We start from the raw sequence: 20,607 nt of genomic DNA on the forward strand, positions 1-20,607 counted from the left end.
CAATCTCCTTGGCCAAGTGGGTGAGATCAGGATTAGTTCCACCTGCTGGTCCCTCAGCTTCCAGATCACCTTCAGGATGAGGAACAAGGGAGAGAAAGCACAAAGAAGACCCCTGTGCCATGTGCTGGTCAGGGCGATTGTGAATTTGGGGGTTGGACTCGATGGCCTTGTAGGCCCCTTCCAACCCTACTATTCTATGAATTCAGCGCCTCTCGTGAGGTAGCGGGTGACAAACCTGAGGAGATTGGTGTTCTGCTGGGAGGTGAAGAGGTTGACACAGGGCCAGCCTAACTGGCTTGTCAGCTACCTGAATGAGTCCGGGTGGAGGGATCATTCCCCTGGGCCTAGGGACATCCTGCTGAGCCAGTCACCCTGGATGTTCAACCCACCTTTTAAGTGCTCTGCCCTGATGGAGCGGAGGTGCTTTTGAGCCCAAGTGAATAGCATCATGGCTTCTTTCTGAAGGGATGTGGACTGAGTCCCTCCTTGTTTGTTCACTAAGCCTTCGCTACCACACTGTCTGTTCTGATTAGGACATCTTGTGACTCTAGCTGCAGGGCTAGGTGTCTCAGTGCCAGGTGGATGACCCTCAGTTCCAGTAGACTGATGCTGAGGTGAGATTCTTTCTTGGTCCATAGGCCCTTGGCATGATGGTCCCTGCAGACAGCACCCCCATCCTGTGAGGCAGGCATCCATGGTTAGAGCGGTAAACATCATGGTCTGGATGGGGACACCCTCCGCGAGATTGGGGGGGTGTCCACCAGGCCAGAGAGCGAGAGACTTCTGCTGGGATTGTCACCGCTGGGTTGTGGTTTGATGCTATTTCAGTCTGGAAGGCCAGGAGGAACAACTGTAGGGGTCTCAAGTGGAATCTTGTCCACTGGACAGTCTCTTGGCACAAAACCATCATGCCAAGCAGCTTCGCCAGTTCTCTGAGGAAGAATGTCTTCTTGGTGTGGATCCGGGCAGCCAGCCTGCTTACTGCGGCCTGCGTGTCTGGTAATAGAGTCACGGAGTCCTTGGTTGTGTCCAAGGTCACCCCCAGATGGAGCAGGGACTGTGAAAGTAACAGGGAGCTCTTCTTCTCATTGATGACAAATCCCAGGGACCATGGGTAGAAAAGGTGTCGCTGGTGTCCTGCATGCACCGTTCCCATGATGGGGAGCAGATCAGGATATTGTCCAGATAGGGGTGCACCTCTGACCTCAGGTGGGCCACTAGGACTAGGAGGACCTTTGTGAACACTCCCAGAGCGGTAGCAAGGCCAAAGGGAAGAGCCTTGAATTGGAATTGTTCTGTTCTGTAGCTGAAGTGCAGGAACTTGTGGTGAGATGGTCGGGTGGAGATGTGCAGGGAGGCCTCTGACAGGTCCGCTGACGTTAAGAAGTCCCCTCTGCGGAGGCTCTCCTTTATGGACTTGAGCACCTTCCTTCAGAACTTCTGTTTCCTCAAGCAGCGGATGAGCTTCTTTGAGTCCAGAATGGGTCTCGTCCCCGTTCCTCTTCGGGACTGTCAAGAAGAGGGAGAAGACGCCCTGCCCCTCTCTCTCCATGGCACCGTCTCAATGGCTCGGATCTGATGTAGGTTTTGTATCACTGCAAGAGTCCACAAATCCCCAGCTGGGTCCTTCCGAAGGGGGAAGCTGAGGAAGCGCTCCCTGGGTGGCCCTGGAACTCTATGGAGTAGCCCTCTCCCACCGTTTCCAGAACCCAGCTGTCTGAGCAGAGTTGCCTCCAGGCATTTGAGAAGTCCTGCAGCTGTCCTCCCACTGAGGGGCGGGGGGGATGAGTCATGCTGTACTGGGATTCTTGCCTTGCCGGGGTGTCTTCTGTGGGTGCCCAGCTTGGGCCTGGTGTCATGTTGATGCTTGGGTTTGCCCTCTCTGGGTACGTAGGTGGAGGGGAAGGATAGCCTGAAGGAATGAAAGGGCTTGGGCTTTGCCTGGAAGCACTCTGTTCCTTTTTTTGCTGGGTTCAGCAAAGCTTTCTTCTTCTCCTTTGTCTCCACCAGGAGCTTGTCCAAGGCCTCCCTGAACAGGAGCTTACCTGAGAAGGGAACACTCGCCAGATTGGATTTAGTCCTGGTGTCCACTCCCCAGTTGTGTAGCCAGATGTTCCTTCTTGCCATGATGTTAGCTGCTGTTGCTTTTGCTCCCAGCTGGAAGGAGTCTAGTGAGGTGTAGGCCAGGAACAATGCTGTCATTGCTATATCTGATGGCAGCGTGAGCCTCCTTCCCTAGGTCTCTGTCGTGGAAAAGTCTAACAACAAAGCTAGCGGAGATGACAGTATTCCAGCTAAGCTATTTAAAATCCTAAAAGATGATGCTGTTAAAGTGCTGCACTCAATATGCCAACAAATTTGGAACACTCAGCAGCAGCCACAAGACCGGAAAAGGTCAGTTTACATTCCAATTCCAAAAAAGGGCAACGCAAAGAGTGTTCAAACTACTGTACAACTGTGCTCATTTCACATGCCAGCAAGGTGATGCTCAAAATCCTACAAGCTAGGCTTCAGCAGTATGCGAACCGAGAACTACCGGAAGTACAAGCTGGGTTTCGAAGAGGCAGAGGAACTAGAGATCAAATCACAAACATTCGCTGGATCACGGAGAAAGCAAGAGAATTCCAGAAAAACGTCTATTTCTGCTTCATTGACTACGTTAAAGCCTTTGATTGTGTGGATCACAACAAACTGTGGCAAATTCTTAAAGAGATGGGAGTACCAGACCACCTTACCTGTCTCCTGAGAAACCTGTACGAGGGTCAAGAAGCAACAGTAAGAACCGGACATGGAACAACCGAGTGGTTCAAAATTGGGAAAGGAGTACAACAAGGCTGTATATTGTCGCCCTGCTTATTTAACTTATATGCAGAGTACATCATGAGACATGCCGGGTTGGATGAATCACACGTCAGAATTAAGATTGCTGGGAGAATTATCAACAACCTCAGATACCCAGACGATACCACCCTAATGGCAGAAAGCGAAGAGGATCTAAAGAGCCTCTTGTTGAGGGTGAAAGTGGAGAGTGCAAAAGCTGGTTTGAAACTCAACATTAAAAAAACTAAGATCACGGCATCTGGCCCCATCACTTCCTGGCATATCGAAGGGGAAGAAATGGAAGCAGTGACAGATTTTATTTCCTTGGGCTCCAAGATCACCGCAGACGGTGACTGTAGCCATGAAATTAAAAGACGCTTGCTCCTTGAGAGGAAAGCTATGGCAAACCTAGACAGCATAGTAAGAAGCAGAGACATCACCTTGCTGACAAAGGTCCGTCTAATCAAAGCTATGGTTTTCCCAGTAGTAACGTATGGCTGTGGGAGCTGGACTATAAGGAAGGCTGAGCGCCGAAGAATTGATGCTTTCGAACTGTGGTGCTGGAGAAGACTCTTACGAGTCCCCTGGACTGCAAGGAGGTCCAATCAGTCATTCCTAAAGGAAATCAACCCTGAGTGCTCATTGGAAGGACAGATACTGAAGCTGAAACTCCAATATTTTGGCCACCTAATGCGAAGAGAACACTCCCTGGAAAAGACCCTGATGCTGGGAAAGACTGAAGGCAAAAGGAGAAGGGGATGGCAGGGGGTGAGATGGCTAGATAGCATCACCGATGCAATGAATATGAACTTGAGCATGCTCTGGGAGAGAGCGGAGGACAGGAAGGCCTGGCATGCTACGGTCCATGGGGTCACGAAGAGTTGGACATGACTTAACGACTGAACAACAAGATGCCCCTAGCGATGGTGGTTGACGTGGTTGCTGCTCATATGGACGTGGCTGCGGCCTCGAAGCCTCTGTGGAATGCTGCCTCAGCCCTTTGGGCATGTTGGTCCGAGGGGAGCTCGTCTTGTTCTGAAGATAGAAGAGCCTTGGAATTGAGAGCTGCGATGCGTTCATCTACTCTCGAGGTGACCAGGTCCTGCATGGCGTCCTCTTGCAGGTGGTAGAACCTCTCATGGTGGTGGTGGAGTGTCTTAGATCTGGTTGACTTAGACCATTCCTTCTGCAGGTTCTCTTCCAGGCTTAGTGGAAGTGGCACATTTGGGTGAGGGGGGATGATGGGAAGGCCGCCACCCCCACCCTCTTTGCCTAGCCCTGGGGGCGTGTCATGGTTTCTTCTTGGTCTGTAAGCTCCAGGAGGTTGAGGCATTTGGAGATCATTTTGGCAAAGGCCTCCAAAGGGAAAAGATAGCCGGGGGGGGGGGGCTTTTCCTTGGGTTTGCCTCCCTTTGAGGAGTCTCCCTCCTCAAATTCTGATGAGCTTGCTCTGGGGGACGGGGACCTAGAGCTTCCGGAGTCTGAGTGGTAGGCAGGGGACGAGGAAGGGGTCTGTCCCTCTGCCTCCCATCTCTGTGCCTCCTTGCCTTCATTTTTTGGTTAGAGGATGACAAGGATCTGGTGCACTTCCTCCCTGAAGAGTCCCTGTTTGAGGTGGATCGGGATCTCCCCGAGGCCTGTCTCCTCCTCCCCCTCTGCCTGCTTCTCCTGGAGCGGGCATAGGGGGTGGGGCTGGGGCTGCACCCCCATTTGGAGTGTGGCCTGCTGCACTGGTCGTCCATGGAGCTGTAGCTGGATGAGCGCGAGCAGGTGCGCCACCTGCGTCGGGCCCTTTCCCTGGATGTGCTCCTCGGGAGCACTCTATGCCCAGGCCCCTCTTGGGGTGAGGACTTGCGTCTGATTTGGCGAGTGTCCTCCTCTAGGAGTTGCAGCACAGACCTTTCCCTCTCCCAGAGTTGTGGTGGGGGCTGGCTCTCAGGGTTGGCCCCATAGCTGGGCTCCAAGCCCCCTGCACCTTCCTCCAGGGGCTCCCATGAGGGGGAACGTGAGGGACTGGAGTCCTCCATTTCCTGCCCTTTCTAAGACTTCTGATGGGGGTGGTGGCCTTGGGTAGCTTGGCCCAGGCAGGGGGGCGGGGAAGGGGGGCCATTCAGGGTCCCTGCCGCCACCTGGACTCGCCCTCTCCAGGCCACGCCTGTTTTTTTGAGGGGGGGAAATGGAAGCTGCCGCCACCCCTTGGAGGGTCCGCCGTCTGGTCAGGCCTCGCTCCGCTGCTCCCGTGAGGCTGCCAGTGGGGAGGGGGCGGATGGTGCCGTGCCCACCTCAGAGCCACGGCTGTGGGTTCTCACCGCTCTTGTGGGGAAGGAGCCGGAGCACTGGGGCTGCCCCAGCGTCTCTGCAGCAGTGAGTGAGAAGCCCTGTGGGGCGAGGGTGTCTGGTCTGTCGCCCCTTGGGGAGCGGGCCCTCTGTGTGCCAGAGGAGTGGTTGCCTCTCCCGCCTCACGACTGAGACAGCACTCCTTCTCTTCGTGCTCCTTCCTTCTTCTGTTGTTGCTGTTGCTCTCGCACGCAGGCGCCCTGGAGAAGCTGCCTCCCACCACAGGCAAGAAGTCAAGCTGGGGTGCATGGGGGAGGCCCTGCCACCTCCAGAAGGCCAAGCTGGAGACGCCCTCCTAGCCCGGGAGGCAGGGCCTCCCCTGGGCTGGCCAGCTGGTAGGAGAAGGGAGCTGGAGGGCGCTGTTGTGCTCGGGCCCTGCTTGCGGTTTCCAGGTCGACAGCTGGTCGGTCACTCTGTGAACCGAATGCTGGACTAGATGGACCCTTGGTCTGACCCAGCAGGGCTCTTATGTTCTTATGATGCTCTTCCTTACACTTACAGGACTGCCCTGTGTAATTAAGAACATCAGAACATAGTAAGAGCCATGCTGGATCAGACCAAGGGTCCATCTAGGCCAGCATTCTGTTCACACAGCGGCCAACCAGCTGTTAACCAGGAACCCATGATCAAGGCATGAGCACAGCAGCACCCTCCCACCCATGTTCCCCAGCAACTGGTGTACATAGGCTCACCACCTCTGGTACTGGAGGTAGCACATAGCCATCAAGACTAGTAGCCATTGATAGCTTTCTCCTCCAGAATGTGTCCAACCCCCTTTTAATGCCATCCACATTGGTGGCCATCACTACATCTTGTGGTAGCGAATTCCTAACTGTGCACTGTGTGAAGAAGTACCTCTTTTTATCTGTCCTGAATCTTCCACCCATCAGCTTCATGGGATGACCCTGGGCTCTAGTATTTTGAGAGAGGGAGAAAAATGTCTCCCTATCCATATTCTCCACACCATGCATAATTTTGTAGACTTCTATCATGTCTCCCCTTACCCTCCTTTTTTCCAAACTAAACAATCCCAGTCGTCCTAACTTTCTCTCATAGGGGAGATGCTCCAGCCCCCTGATCATTTTAGTTGCCCTGTTTTGCACTTTTTCCAGCTCTACAATATATTTTTTTAGGTGTGGTGACCACAACTGGACACAGTATTCCAAGAGTGGTCGCACCATAGATTTGTATAAGAGCAGTACAATACTGGCACCTCTATTCCAAATCCCGGGAAGTACTAGTTCCCCTCTACTTAGCACTGGTTAGGCCTCATCTGGAGTACTGTGTCCAGTTCTGAGCACCACACGTTAAGAAGAATGCAGACAAACTGGAGAGGATTCAGAGGAGGGCAACAAAGATGATCAGGGGACTGGAAACAAAGCCCTATGAAGAGAGGCTGAAAGAACTGGGTATGTTTCGCCTTGAGAAGAAAAGACTGAGGGGAGATATGATAGCACTGATATGGCTGGACAGCCATCTGTCACGGATGCTCTGACTTGGATTCCTGCATTGATGGCCTTGTAGGCCCCTTCCAACCCTACTATTCTATGATTCTCAATTCCTTTTCTAATTATGCCTAACATGGAGTTTGCCTTTTTTTAACAGCACCTGCACACTGGGTTGACATTTTCATTTAACTGTCCACCAAAACCACAAGATCTTTTTCTCGGTCGGTCACCGCTAGCTCAAATCCCATCAGGTTATACTTGGATTTTTTGCCCCAACATGCATCACTTTACACTTGCTTACAGTGAACCACATTTGTCATTTAGATGCCCATTCTCCCAGTTTGGAAAGATCCTATTGGAGCTCCTCACAATCCCTTTTTGTTTTAACCACCCTAAATGATTTAGTGTCATCCACAAACTTGGTCACTTCACTGTTCACTCCTAATCCCAGATCAGTTATAAACAGGTTGAAAAGCATTAGTCCTAACAGAGAGCCCTGTGGGACCCCACTATTTACTTCCCTCCATTGGGAGAATTTACCATTTATTCCTACTCTCTGCTTTCTGTTCTTTAACCAGTTACTGATCCATAAGAGGACCTGTCCTCTTATTCAATGATTGCTAAGTTTGCTCAGGAGTCTTTGGTGAGGGACTTTGTCAAAAGCCTTTTGGAAATCCAAGTAAACAACATCTACCGGATCACCTCTGTCTACATGTTTTCTGACACTCTCCAAAAACTCTAAAAGGTTAGTGAGACAGGACTTACCTTTGTGGAAGCTGTGTTGATTCTTTTGCAGCAGGGCTTGTCCTTCAACATGCTTACTAATTTTATATTTAATAATGCCTTCACCAATTTACCTGGAACAGATGTTAAGCTAATGGGCCTGTAATTTCCCAGATCCCCCCTGGATCTCTTCTTAAAAATTGGTGTTACACTGGTGAACTTCCAGTCCTCTGGTATAGAGGCCGATCTTAGGGACGTGTTGTATATTTGGTATGTTGTTGTTTATTCGGTCAGTCGCTTCCGACTCTTCGTGACTTCACGGACCAGCCCATGCCAGAGCTTCCTGTCGGCTGTTGCCACCCCCAGCTCCTCCAAGGTCAAGTCTGTCACCTCCAGAATATCATCCATCCATCCTGCCCTTGGTCGGCCCCTCTTCCTTTTGCCTTCCACTTTCCCTAGCATCAGCATCTTCTCCAAGGTATCCTGTCTTCTCATTATGTGGCCAAAGTACTTCAGTTTTGCCTTTAATATCATGCCCTCAAGTGAGCAGTCTGGCTTTATTTCCTGGAGGATGGACTGGTTTGATCTTCTTGCAGTCCAAGGCACTCTCAGAATTTTCCTCCAGCATCACAGTTCAAAAGCATCTATCTTCCTTCACTCAGCCTTCCTTATGGTCCAGCTCTCGCAACCAAAGGTTACTACGGGGAATACCATTGCTTTCACTATGCGGACCTTTGTTGTCAGTGTGATGTCTCTGCTCTTCACTATTTTATCAAGATTTGTCATTGCTGTCCTCCCAAGAAGTAAACGTCTTCTGATTTCCTGGCTGCAGTCAGCATCTGCAGTAATCTTTGAGCCTAGAAAGGCAAAGTCTGTCACTGCCTCCACGTTTTCTCCCTCTATTTGCCAGTTATCAATCAAGCTGGTTGCCATCATCTCGGTTTTTTTGAGGTTAAACTGCAACCCAGCTTTTGCACTTTCTTCTTTCACCTTCATCATGAGGTTCCTCAGCTCCTCCTCGCTTTCAGCCATCAAAGTGGTATCATCTGCATATCTGAGATTGTTAATGTTTCTTCCAGCGATTTTAACTCCAGCCTTGGCTTCATCAAGCCCAGCACGTTGCATAATGTGTTCTGCGTACAGGTTGAATAGGTAGGGTGAGAGTATACAACCCTGCCGTACTCCTTTCCCAATCTTAAACCACTCCATTGTTCTGTGGTCTGTTCTTACCGTTGCTACTTGGTCGTTATACAGATTCCTCAGGAGGCAGACAAGATGACTTGGTATCCCCATACCACCAAGAACTTGCCACAGTTTGTTATGATCCACACAGTCAAAGGCTTTAGAATAGTCAATAAAACAGAAATAGATGTTTTTCTGAAACTCCCTGGCTTTCTCCATTATCCAGCGGATATTGGCAATTTGGTCTCTAGTTCCTCTGCCTTTTCTAAACCCAGCTTGTCCATCTGGCAATTCTCGTTCCATGAATTGCTGGAGTCTACCTTGCAAGATCTTGAGCATTACCTTACTAGCATGTGAAATAAGTGCCACTGTTCGATAGTTTGAACATTCTTTGGTGCTTCCCTTTTTTGGTATGGGGATATAAGTTGATCTTTTCCAATCTGTTGGCCATTCTTGTGTTTTCCAAATTTGCTGGCATATGACATGCATCACCTTGACAGCATCATCTTGCAAGATTTTAAACAGTTCAGCTGGGATACCGTCATCTCCTGCTGCCTTGATATTAGCAGTGCTTCTTAAGGCCCATTCAACCTCACTCTTCAGGATGTCTGGCTCTAGCTCACTGACCACACCGTCAAACCTCTCCCCGATATTATCCTTCCTATACGGATCTTCCGTATATTCTTGCCACCTTTTCTTGATCTCTTCTGCTTCTGTTCAGTCCTTGCCATCTTTGTTTTTGATCATACCCATTTTTGCCTGGAATTTACCTCCGATGTTTCTAATTTTCTGGAAGAGGTCTCTTGTCCTTCCTATTCTATTATCTTCTTCCGCTTCCATGCATTGCTTGTTTAAAAATAATTCCTTATCTCTTCTGGCTAACCTCTGGAATTTTGCATTTAATTGGGCATATCTCCCCCTATCACGGTTGCCTTTTGCTTTCCTTCTTTCTTGGGCTGCTTCCAGTGTCTCAGCAGACAGCCATCTTGCCTTCTTGGTTTTCTTTTTCTTGGGGATGTTTTTTGTTGCCGCCTCCTGAACAATGTTGCGAACTTCTGTCCATAGTTCTTCCGGGACCCTATCTACTAAATCTAGTCCCTTAAATGTATTCTCCACCTCCACTGCATATTCATTAGGAATATTCATGAGCTCATATCTAACTGATCTGTGGGTCTTCCCTATTCTCTTTAGTCTGATTCTAAATTGTGCAATAAGAGGTTCGTGATCTGAACTACAATCAGCTCCAGGTCTTGTTTTTACCAACTGCATAGATGTCCGCCACCTTTGGCTATAAAGGATGTAGTCAATCTGATACCGGTGTTGACCATCTGGTGAAGTCCAGGTATAAAGTCGTCTCTTAGGTTGTTGGAAGAGAGTGTTTGTTATGCACAGTGAGTTGTCTCGGCAAAATTCTATCAGCCTATGTCCTGCGTCATTTTGTTCACCCAGACCATGCTTGCCTGTAATTCCAGGTGTCATTTGACTACCCTCCTTAGCATTCCAGTCTCCTGTAATGGAAATAACATCTTTTTTTGGCGTACTATCCAGTAGGTGTTGCAGATCCTCACAGAACTGATCTACTTCTGCTTCTTCAGCGTCCGTGGTTGGGGCGTATATTTGGATCACTGTGATGTTAAATGGCTTACCCTGAATTCGAATTGAGACCATTCTGTCATTTTTTTTTATTGTATCCAAGCACTGCTTTAGCCACTTTATTAATTATGGCTACTCCATGTCTTCTTGTCCACACTAGTAGATCTGGTGGTCATTTGATGTGAAGTGGCCCATTCCAGTCCATTTCATATCTGAGTTCGTTGAGAACTCTAAAATCATAGAATAGAAGGGTTGGAAGAGGCCTACAAAACCATCGAGTCCAACCCCCTGCTCAATGCAAGAATCTAGTCAAGGCATCCCTGACAGATGGCTGTCCAGCTTCGTCTTGAATGCCTCTAGTGTGGGACAGCCCACTATCTCCTTAGTGATTGGTTCCATTGTCATATTGCTCTAAAAGTCAGGAAGTTTTTCCTGAAGTTCAGACGGAATCTGGCTTCCTCTAACTTGAGCCCATTATTCCATGTCCTGCATTCTGGGATGATTGAGAAGAGATCCTGGCCTTCCTCTCTGTGACAACCTTTCAAGTACTTGAACAGCGCTATCATATCTCCCCTCAGTCTTCTCTTCTCAAGGCTAAACGTGCCCAGTTCTTTCAGTCCTCATAGGGCTTCGTTTCCAGTCCCCTGATCATCTTCATTGCCCTCCCCTGAACCCTCTCTAGTTTGTCTGCATCCTTCTTAAAGTGTGGTGCCCAGAACTGGACACAGTACTCCAGTACTCTAGGATGGATACCATCTGGGCCCGGTGATTTATTTGCTTTCCATTTATCAATAAGGTTGAGAAATTCATCTTTTGTCAACACTATTTGCCTCAGTTCCTCAGACTCCCTTCCTGAAAACATCAGTTCAGGCACAGGAATCTGTCCTATATCTTCTGCAGCGACAACAGATGAAAAGAATTCATTCATCTTCTCTGCAATCTCCTTGTCCTCCTGCAGTACTCCTTTAACTCCAGTCATCCAATGGTCCAACTGCCTCCCAAGCTGGTTTTCTAGGCCTTGATATTGTGAGCCATACGCTTTTCAAAATGCTTGCTTGCATCTCTTATTGTCTGCTTGCATCGCCTTCGGGCAAGCTTGTGCTTCTTTTTGTTTTTCTCACATGGGCAAGACTTCAATTTTCTGAAGGAAGCCCTCTTTTCTCTAACAGCTCCCTTAACCCTGCTCGTTAACCATGTTGGCGACCTCTTGGACTTGGTGCTACCTTTCTTAACCTGTGGTATACACTTTAGTGGGGCTTCTGTTGTGGTTTTGAATAACCTCTAAGCATTGTCCTACATCAACTTTTGTGAAACTAAGAATATAAGAAGAGCCTTGCTGGATCTAGTCCAGCATTTTGTTCATATGGTGGCCAACAAGTTGGGAAGCTCCCAAGCGGGACGCATATATCACACGTGCCTGCTTGGGTTACCCAGAAACTGGTGTACAAAAACATACACTACCACCCTCAGATGGCTCTGGTGGAAGTGAGGGACTTTGAGCTCCCCTGTTCATGAGAGCCATAACAGAGAAGTTTTGGCAAGTGACAGCAGCAGCGTGTTCTGGATCTTGGGGCTAAAAGGCAGCTGCTCCTGTGAACATGGCCTAGGCTGGGGCAGCTTTTGCTGTGCGCAGTAGCCCCAAAGGAGAGGCTGCTCACAAGGAAACCATGCAAGGCACTCTGGTGGCAGAGGTGTGCGCACCATGGCCAGGAGCTCGTGTCTGTGGCAGATCCTTCCATGGGCGGCTTCAAGATGGCCACACAGCCCCTTGTAATCTGAGACCTTTAAGAATGTAAGAAGACCCATGCCAGATCAGAGCAAAGGTCCATCTAGTCCAGCAGTGGGAGGTGCACGAGCAGGACATGAGCGCAGTAGCACCCTCCCGCTCATGTTCCCTGGTGACTTGCATGCAAAGGCATATTGCCTTTGATACTGGAGATAATATCCAGCCCTCATGACTAGTCGCCATTGATACTCTTATCCTCCATGAATTGGCTTTACTCCCCTTTTATTTATTTTTATTTATTTATTAAATTTATTAATCGCCCATCTGACTGGTCACCCAGTCAGATTAGATGGCTTTAAAGCCATCTAAACTGGTGGCCATCACTACACCTCCTTGTAGCGAATTCCATAGTTTAACTACACAGTTTGTAAGGAAGTGCTTCCTTTTAACTGTCCTGAATCTCCCACCAGTCAGCTTTATTGGATTACCGCAGTTTCTAGCATTATGAGGAAGACCTTTTCTCCACACCATGCATAATTTTAGACACCTCTATCATGTCCCCCTTTACACTTGCTTACACTGACCTGCATTTGTCATTCCATTTGCCTATTCTTCCAGTTTGGAGAGATCCTTTTGGAGCTCTTTGCAGTCCCTTTTTGTTTTAACCGCCCTAAATGACTTGGTGTCATCAGCAAACTTGGCCACCTCACTGCTCACCCCTAACTCCAGATCATTTAGGAACAAGTTAAAAGGCACTGGTCACACTACAGTTCCTTGGGGGACTCACTGTTGATATCCCTCTCTTGTGAGAACTGGCCGTTTATTCCTACTCTCTGCTTTCTGTTCTTTAACCAGTTCCTTTTCCATACGACCTTTCATAGAATCATAGAATAGTGGGGTTGGAAGGCGCCTACAAGACCATTGAGTCCAACCCCCTGCTCAGTGTAGGAATCCAAGTCAGAGCATCCCTGGCAGATGGCTGTCCAGGCTCGTCTTGAATGTCTCCAATGTGGGAGAGCCCACCGCCTCCCTAGGGAATGGGTTCCATTGTCGTATTGCTCTAACCGTCAGGAAGTTTTTCCTGATGCTCAGCCGGAATCCGGCTTCCTGTCACTTGAGCCCATGACATTGGGCCAAATGACATCAACAGACATCAAGTGCCCCATGGAAGGAACATCAGAGGTTGAAGAGATTGACTCTTGCTCAATTGGAGTTGACAGTGTTGTTCAGTTTGGGGTTTTGAACCTGTGGTTCTTCTTGTATCTGTTGTTTTATAAATATTGTAAGCCATTTTGAGGACTCTATTCAAAACGTGGGATATAAATCTGCTAAACAACCAAACAACTTTTAAAAGGCCTGGGAGAACAGAAACATCTTTGCTGGTGTTGAAAAGAGATACCAGGTGAGCCTCTTGGGGGCGGGCGGGGGCACACAGAGACACCACTGAAAAGGCCCTCTCCCTTTTCAGGTTGAGGGGGCTCTTGGAGAAGGAGAAAACATTGCTGGGGAAAGAACAAGCAGCTTTCCTCTCCTCTCATCCACCCCACCAGCACACACCTGGACGTGCAGCTCTGCCCTGCCCATTCGGGTACTTACCAGCTCCAAGACAGAAGAGCAGAGGGCAAGGAACCTGCTGAGTAGTCCTTGGGCATGGCTCTTCTCCTTGGCCAAGGCCCGTTTTAGCTCAGGGAAGCTGTAACACTTGGAGTTGTCAATGGGCAGCCAGTGGATGGATCGCAGCTCCTGCAGGAGTCTGCCAGGGAGAGACAGGAAATGGCTGCCAGGGCCACGGGAGAGCAGAGCCACTGAAAGGGGCAAGGATGGGTGGGAGCAGGCACCGCGGTGCTCTCACCTGGAAATGTGAAGAAGAGCTGCTCCAAAGTGAGGCACGGCCTGAAGCAGTTGCAGACGTAGCTTCTCCTGCTGTTTCAGGCGTTGCAAGTGTTTGACATTGAAGCACCAGCTGGAGAACAGGGGAGACTCCGCATGAGGCAGAGCCACCCTCCTCCAGGCCCCCTCATTGTCTTGCTGCAGCAACCCAAATATGTCAGGCTGGGCTTGGGGCCCACACCTTCAGGCCAAGCCTTCTCCGACCACTTACCGGACAAAGGCTTTGCGGACCAAGAAAAGCCGGAAGAAGGGGATATACTGTATCAACTGCCACAGCACAGCTTCCCGGTGCCAGTCGCCCAGCGAAAGAGCCTCAGACCCCTCCTTGGGGTGTACATGCAACACCCCATAGGGTGAGAAGACATAGTGCTGCGGGTTGATCAGATGCTTGGGAACTGCCACCAGATCATATGGCCTGCAGACAGTAAGCACGGGGGGGGGGGGATCACATGAGCAAGATCTCTTCCACACTAGGTTTGTAGGGGCTGGTACTCGCCTGAGGCAGAGTGGGCTCATCCCTTTTCCCCTCTCTTCCTAACAGAAACTATTTTATAGGATCATAGAATAGTAGGGTTGGAAGGGGCCTACAAGGCCATCGAGTCCAACCCACCGCTCAATGCAGGAATCCAAGTCAGAGCATCCCTGACAGATGGCTGTCCAGCGTCATCTTGAATGCCTCCAGTGTGGGAGAGCCCACCGCCTCCCTAGGGAATTGGTTCCATTGTCAATTGGTGAACTCCTTGAGGCAGGGGCCTCATGCTAGTCTTCAAAGTACTACGCACATCTCTGGTGCTATACAAGTGAATAATCAAAAATGCCAAAAAGAAAAATGCCCCCCGCCCCATCCTTGCCCTTGCAGCCCATTCAATCTAGCCAGTGGGGTGTGACCAAGGTGTGTCCAGGTTGTGGTGCCCACGGTTCTTACAGAAGCAGTGGTACGACCACTCCTAAAGAAGTCCACCCTGGACCCCATGGTTTCTGACAACAACCGATTCCCATTTGGGGGAACGGTACTTGAGAGGTTTGTGGCCAGACAACTGCAAGCATTCTTGGAGAAGACCGCTGATCTAGATCCATTTCAGGGTGGTGGTGGTTGTGTTACAGCCTGTTTTCACCTAATTGGCCAAATCAGCCTTGTTCACCCTAATGGTTGACCTTTGTCGAGAGAGGAACAAAAGGATTGTGACTTTGCTATTTTATTCAACCTTTCTGCAGCTTTCATTACCATGATCAATCCCTTTGTTCCTCTCTTGATAAAGGTCGCCCATCAGGGTGAACAAGGCTGATTTAGCCAACTAGGCAAAAATAGGCCATAAACCCCCTCCCCGAAATGGGTCTAGATCAGCTCTTGGAGATGGTGTTTGGGCATTGTATTTCAGTAGCTCCGTTCCTATGTACAGGGTCAGTTCTAGAGTGTGGCAAAAGGGGAGTGCTTTTGGAATCCCTGGCACTTATTATTAGTAATTATTATATTTATTTATATCCCACCTTTTTCCCAATACTGGGACTCAAGGCAGCCTTAGAACGTTAAAACTACTACAATTAAAACCTGTAAATAGATATATAAATACAACTGTACAAAAGTTAAAAATATAATTAAATCATCAATATTAAAATTGTAAAAATATTAAAACATTAAAAAACAACCAGAACAACAAAAATGGTATCCATACGTCGCATTTTCCCAGGTCCAGACTAGTTATCCCCAAAGACCTGCTGGAACAAAAATGTTTTTGCATGCCTACGAAAACATAACAAGGAGGGTGCCACTCTCACCTCCCTGGGAAGGGAGTTCCAGAGCCTTGGGGCAGCCACTGAGAAGGCCCTCTCCCATATTCCCACCAGGTGTGCCTGCGATGATGGCGGGATGGTGAGAAGGGCTTCCTCTGAAGATCTCAGGGCACGAGTAGGCTCATAAGGGAGAATACAGTCTTTCAAATAACCTGGACCCGAGCCGTATTGGGCTTTATAGGACATAACCAGCACTTTGAATTGTGCCCGGAAACAGACTGGGAGCCAGTGAAGCTGTTTTAACAGGGGAGTTGTATGCTCCCTGTAACCAGCCCCAGTCAGCAGTCGGGCCGCAGGTCTTTGAACCAGCTGAAGTTTCCGAACACTCTTCTGAGGCAGCCCCACGTAGAGCGCGTTACAGTAATCCAAACAGGATGTAACTAATGCCTGTGTCACTGTGGCCAAGTCAGACATCTCAAGGAACGGGCGCAGCTGGCGCACTCGCTTTAACTGTGCAAATGCACTCCTGGCCACCGCTGAAACCTGCGCATCCAGGCTCAGGGCTGAATCCAGAAGTACACCCAAGCTGCGAACTTGTGTCTTCAGGGGGAGTGCAACCCCACCCAGCACAAGCTGCATCCCTATTCCCTGATCTACCTTTTGACTGACCAGGAGCACCTCTGTCTTGTCTGGATTAAGCTTCAATTTGTTTGCCCTCATCCAGTCCATACTGCCGACAGACACCGGTTCAGTACCCCAAAAGCTTCCTTAGAATTAGATGGAAAGGAACAGTAGAGTTGGGTGTCATCAGCGTACTGGTGACACTGAACCCCAGAACTCGGGACAACCTCTCCCAGTGGTTTCATGTATATGTTAAATAGCACGGGGGACAAAACAGAACCCTGAGGGACCCCAGAAGCCAATGGCCAGGGAGTTGAACAGGAGTCCCACAGCACCACCTTCTGGGTCCGCCCCTCCAAGAAGGAATGGGGCCATTGTAAAACAGTGCCTCCAAGTCCCATCCAAGCGAGGCGGCCCAGAAGGGTACGATGGTCGATGGTGTTGAAAGCCACTGAGAGGTCCAGCAGAACCAACAGGGACACACTCCTCCTGTCTAGTTCCCGGTGTAGGTCATCCACCGAGGCGACCAAAGCTGTTTCTGTCCCATAACTGGGTCTGAAGCCAGATTGAAATGGATCTAGATAATCTGTCTCATCCAGGAATCTCTGGAGTTGGGAGGCCACCACGTGCTCCCAATATCTCCAGTACTGTCAGACTTTGAAGCTCTGGGAAGGAAACTCAAGAACTTTGGGGCCCAGATAGTTTTCTCATCCATCCTTCCAGTAGTTAGAAGAGGGATAGAAAGGGAACGAAAAATACTCCGGGTGAATGACTGGCTATGAAGGTGGGGCCGACAAGAGAGATTTGGATTCTGGGACCACGGCCTATACTTCCTGGAAGATGGGCTGTTGGCAAGGGACGGGTTGCACCTCACAAAGGATGGGAAGACTGTGTTTGGCCACAGCATGAAGAACTTCATCAGGAGGGCTTTAAATTGAATCCTACGGGGAAGGGAGATGTAATGTTGGGGGTAACAATGGACGTAGGCGCACGCACTGCAATGGAGAGAACAGCTCTGATAGCACCCAATAATAGTCTTCAGACACATGTAGGAAGAAAGCCAGACTATGAAGCACGTGGTCTTCGATGTCTATATACTAATGCCCAGAGTATGGGAAACAAACAGAATGAACTTGAACTCTTAATACAGGAGGGAAATTATGACTTGATAGGTATAACTGAGACTTGGTGGGACAACTCTCATGACTGGAATACAGCAATGGAAGGATATAACTTGTTCAAAAAGAACAGGAGGAACAGAAAGGGAGGTGGGGTTGCACTGTATGTGAAAAATACGTATCTCTGCACAGAAATACAGGAGGAGGAGCTTGGTAGCCCCATCGAGAGCATCTGGATCAAAATAAATGGAGCAAAGAATAAAAGGAACCTGGCGGTCGGAGTCTACTACCGGCCACCCAACCAAGGAGAAGACGAGGATGAAACTTTTGAAAAGCAAATAGCCAATGTTTTAAGGAAGCATGATGTAGTGGTCATGGGGGACTTCAATTTCCCCGATATGTGTTGGGAGACAAAACATGCAAAACATGGCCCCTCCAGGAAATGCCTGACTTGTGTGGCGGATAACTTCCTCCTACAGAAAGGAGAGGAAGGAACTAGAGGATTGCCTATCCTTGACTTGATCCTAACCAACAGAGATGACTTAGTGGATAAAGTCGCAGTTACAGGAACTCTGGGGGAAAGCGACCATGTTGTACTTGAGTTCTTGGTTCTAAGGGAAGCAAAAGCCGAGTAGAGTCAAACGCGTACCCTGGATTTTAGGAAAGCTGATTTTAATAAACTCAGAACAATGATCAGTAAGGTCCCATGGCAAGCGACACTAACGAGAAAAGGAGTCCAAGATGGGTGGGGCCTTTTAAAAAAGGAAATTCTCAAGGCACAATCACAAACCATTCCAACAAGAAGAAAAGGTGGAAGACAACAGAAGAAGCCAATGTGGCTTCACAAAAAGCTTAGGGATGACCTGAAAACAAAAAAGGACACATATAGGAACTGGAAAGAAGGCCAAGTAACAAAGGAAGAGTACAGGAAGGTAGCACAGAATTGCAGGGATGGCGTCAGGAAGGCTAAAGCTGAGAACGAGCTGAGGTTAGCGAGGGATGCTAAAAGCAACAAAAAGGCTTTATTCAGCTACGTGTATAGTAAAAGGCAGAGGAAAGAAATGGTGGTTCAGCTATTAAATAAGGATGGCAAAACAATAACAGATTGCAAAAAAAAAGGCAGAGGTGCTCAATTCCTACTTTGGCTCAGTCTTCTCCCAAAAGAGGGTCTATGACCCCCCTGGCAAAGGCAAAGTGCAGGCTGAAGGGGCAGGATTGCAGCTTGAGCTCGATAGGCATATGGTCAAGGAACACCTAATGACTTTGAATGAGTTCAAATCTCCAGGGCCGGATGAACTGCATCCTAGAGTCATAAAGGAACTGGCAGAAGAACTCTCAGTGCTGCTGTCTATTCTCTTTGAGAAATCATGGAGGACAGGGGAAGTGCCAGATGACCGGAGGAGGGCTAATGTTGTCCCTATCTTCAAAAAGGGTAAAAAGAAGGAACCTGGGAACTACAGACCAGTCAGTCTGACATCAATCCCTGGGAAAATTCTGGAGCAGATCATAAAGCAATCCATCTGGAAGCACCTTGAAAACAATGCCGTGATTACTTGAAGCCAACATGGATTTGTCAAAAACAAGTCCTGCCAGACAAATCTGATCTCATTTTTGGATCAAGCAATCTCCCTTGTAGACATCATATACCTCGACTTCAGCAAAGCTTTCGACAAAGTGCCCCATGATATCCTGATGAGCAAACTTGCTCGAAGTGGGCTAGATGAAACAACGATCCCGGTGGATCCACAGTTGGCTACAGAATCGGACTCAAAGAGTGCTTATCAATGGGACCTTCTCAAACTGGGGAGAGGTAACGAGTGGGGTACCGCAGGGCTCAGTCCTGGGCCCAGTGCTCTTCAACATTTGTATTAATGACTTGGAGGAGGAGGTGCAAGGAATGCTGATCAAATTTGCAGATGACACAAAATTGGGCGGGATAGCTAATACTTTGGAAGACAGAAACAAAATTCAAAGTGATCTGGATAGACTGGCGCACTGGGCAGAAAACAACAGAATGACACTGAATAGGGATAAATGCCAAGTTCTGCACCTAGGAAAAAGAAACCAAATGCACAGTTACAAGATGGGGGATATGTGGCTCAACAACACTACAAGCGAAAAAGATCTTGGAATTGTTTTCGATCACAACCTGAAGATGAGCCAACAATGTGATGTGGCTGCAAAAAAGGCCAATGCTCTTTTAGGCTGCATTCATAGAAGCATAGCTTCCAAATCCCGGGAAGTACTAGTTCCCCTCTACTCAGCACTGGTTAGGCCTCATCTGAAGTTCTGTGTCCAGTTCTGGGCACCACACTTTAAGAAGGATGCAGACAAACTGGGGAGGGTTCAGAGGAGGGCAACAAAGATGATCAGGGGACTGGAAACAAAGCCCTATGAAGAGAGACTGAAAGAAGTGGGCATGTTTAGCCTTGAGAAGAGAAGACTGAGGGGAGATATGATAGCACTCTTCAAGTACTTGAAAGGTTGTCCCAGAGAGGAAGGCCAGGATCTCTTCTTGATCATCCCAGAGTGCAGGACATGGAATCATGGGCTCAAGTGACAGGAAGCCAGATTCCGGCTGAACGTCAGGAAAAACTTCCTGTAAGAGCAATACGACAATGGAACCAATTCCCTGGGGAGGTGGTGGGCTCTCCCACACTGGAGGCGTTCAAGACGAGGCTGGACAGCCACCTGTCAGGGATGCTCTGACTTGGATTCCTGCATTGAGCAGGGGGTCGGACTCGATAGCCTTGTAGGTCTCTTCCAGCCCTATGATTCTATGATCTTGCCCAGAAATGGAATATTGGAGACTGGCCAATAATTATCCAATATATTGGGGTTCAGGGAGGGCTTTTTTAACAAAGGTCTCACCACCGCCTCCTTCAAGCAGGCTGGAACTCTGCCTTGCCTAAGGGAGGTATTAACCACTCCCCTTACCCACTCGGCCAGTCCACCTCTGGCTGCTTTTATGAGCCAGGAAGGGCAAGGATCTAGAACACACGTGGTGGCTCTCACCTCTCCAAGGATGCTGTCCAGATCCTCAGGCTGTACAAATTGAAAAGTATCCAACAACACTGGACAAGCAGGGGCCAAAGTTACATCCACTGGGTCTGTAGCAACTATAGCGTCCAAGTCAGAGCAGATCCAAGCGATTTTGTCTGCAAAGTGCTGAGCAAATTGTTCACAGCGGGCTGTCGAGGGGGTTAAATTATCATCTTGCGGGCTAGCATGTAAAAGACCCCTAACTACTCGAAACACCTCTGCTGGTCGGCTCTTTGCAGACGCAATACTGGCAGAAAAAAATATTTTCTTTGCTGCCCGTATTGCCACAGAGTAGGCCTTCAAATAGGCTCTAGCCCGTGTTCAATCGGATTCACTCAGAGTTTTCTGTCGCTCCAGTTGTCTTCTCACTCGTTTC

At 48.9% G+C, this 20,607-nt stretch overlaps 1 protein-coding gene across 1 annotated transcript in view; it reads right to left on the minus strand.

Annotated features, from left to right (window-relative positions):
- The window catches only part of DNHD1 (dynein heavy chain domain 1), a 120,249-nt gene that overhangs the window by 96,183 nt on the left and 3,459 nt on the right, over window positions 1-20,607 (minus strand). Inside the window, exons 4-6 of the mRNA XM_084842225.1 lie at window positions 13,931-14,134; window positions 13,682-13,792; window positions 13,426-13,582 (exon numbers count right to left, since the gene is read on the minus strand). Of these exons, the coding sequence (XP_084698351.1) occupies window positions 13,426-13,582; window positions 13,682-13,792; window positions 13,931-14,134 (472 nt within the window). The remainder of the gene's footprint in view (window positions 1-13,425; window positions 13,583-13,681; window positions 13,793-13,930; window positions 14,135-20,607) is intronic.

This window comes from Heloderma suspectum, chromosome 3 (genome assembly GCF_057233095.1).
Source record: "Heloderma suspectum isolate Gila_16-S chromosome 3, 16-S_ref, whole genome shotgun sequence".
NCBI classification, from domain to species: Eukaryota; Metazoa; Chordata; class Lepidosauria; order Squamata; family Helodermatidae; genus Heloderma; species Heloderma suspectum.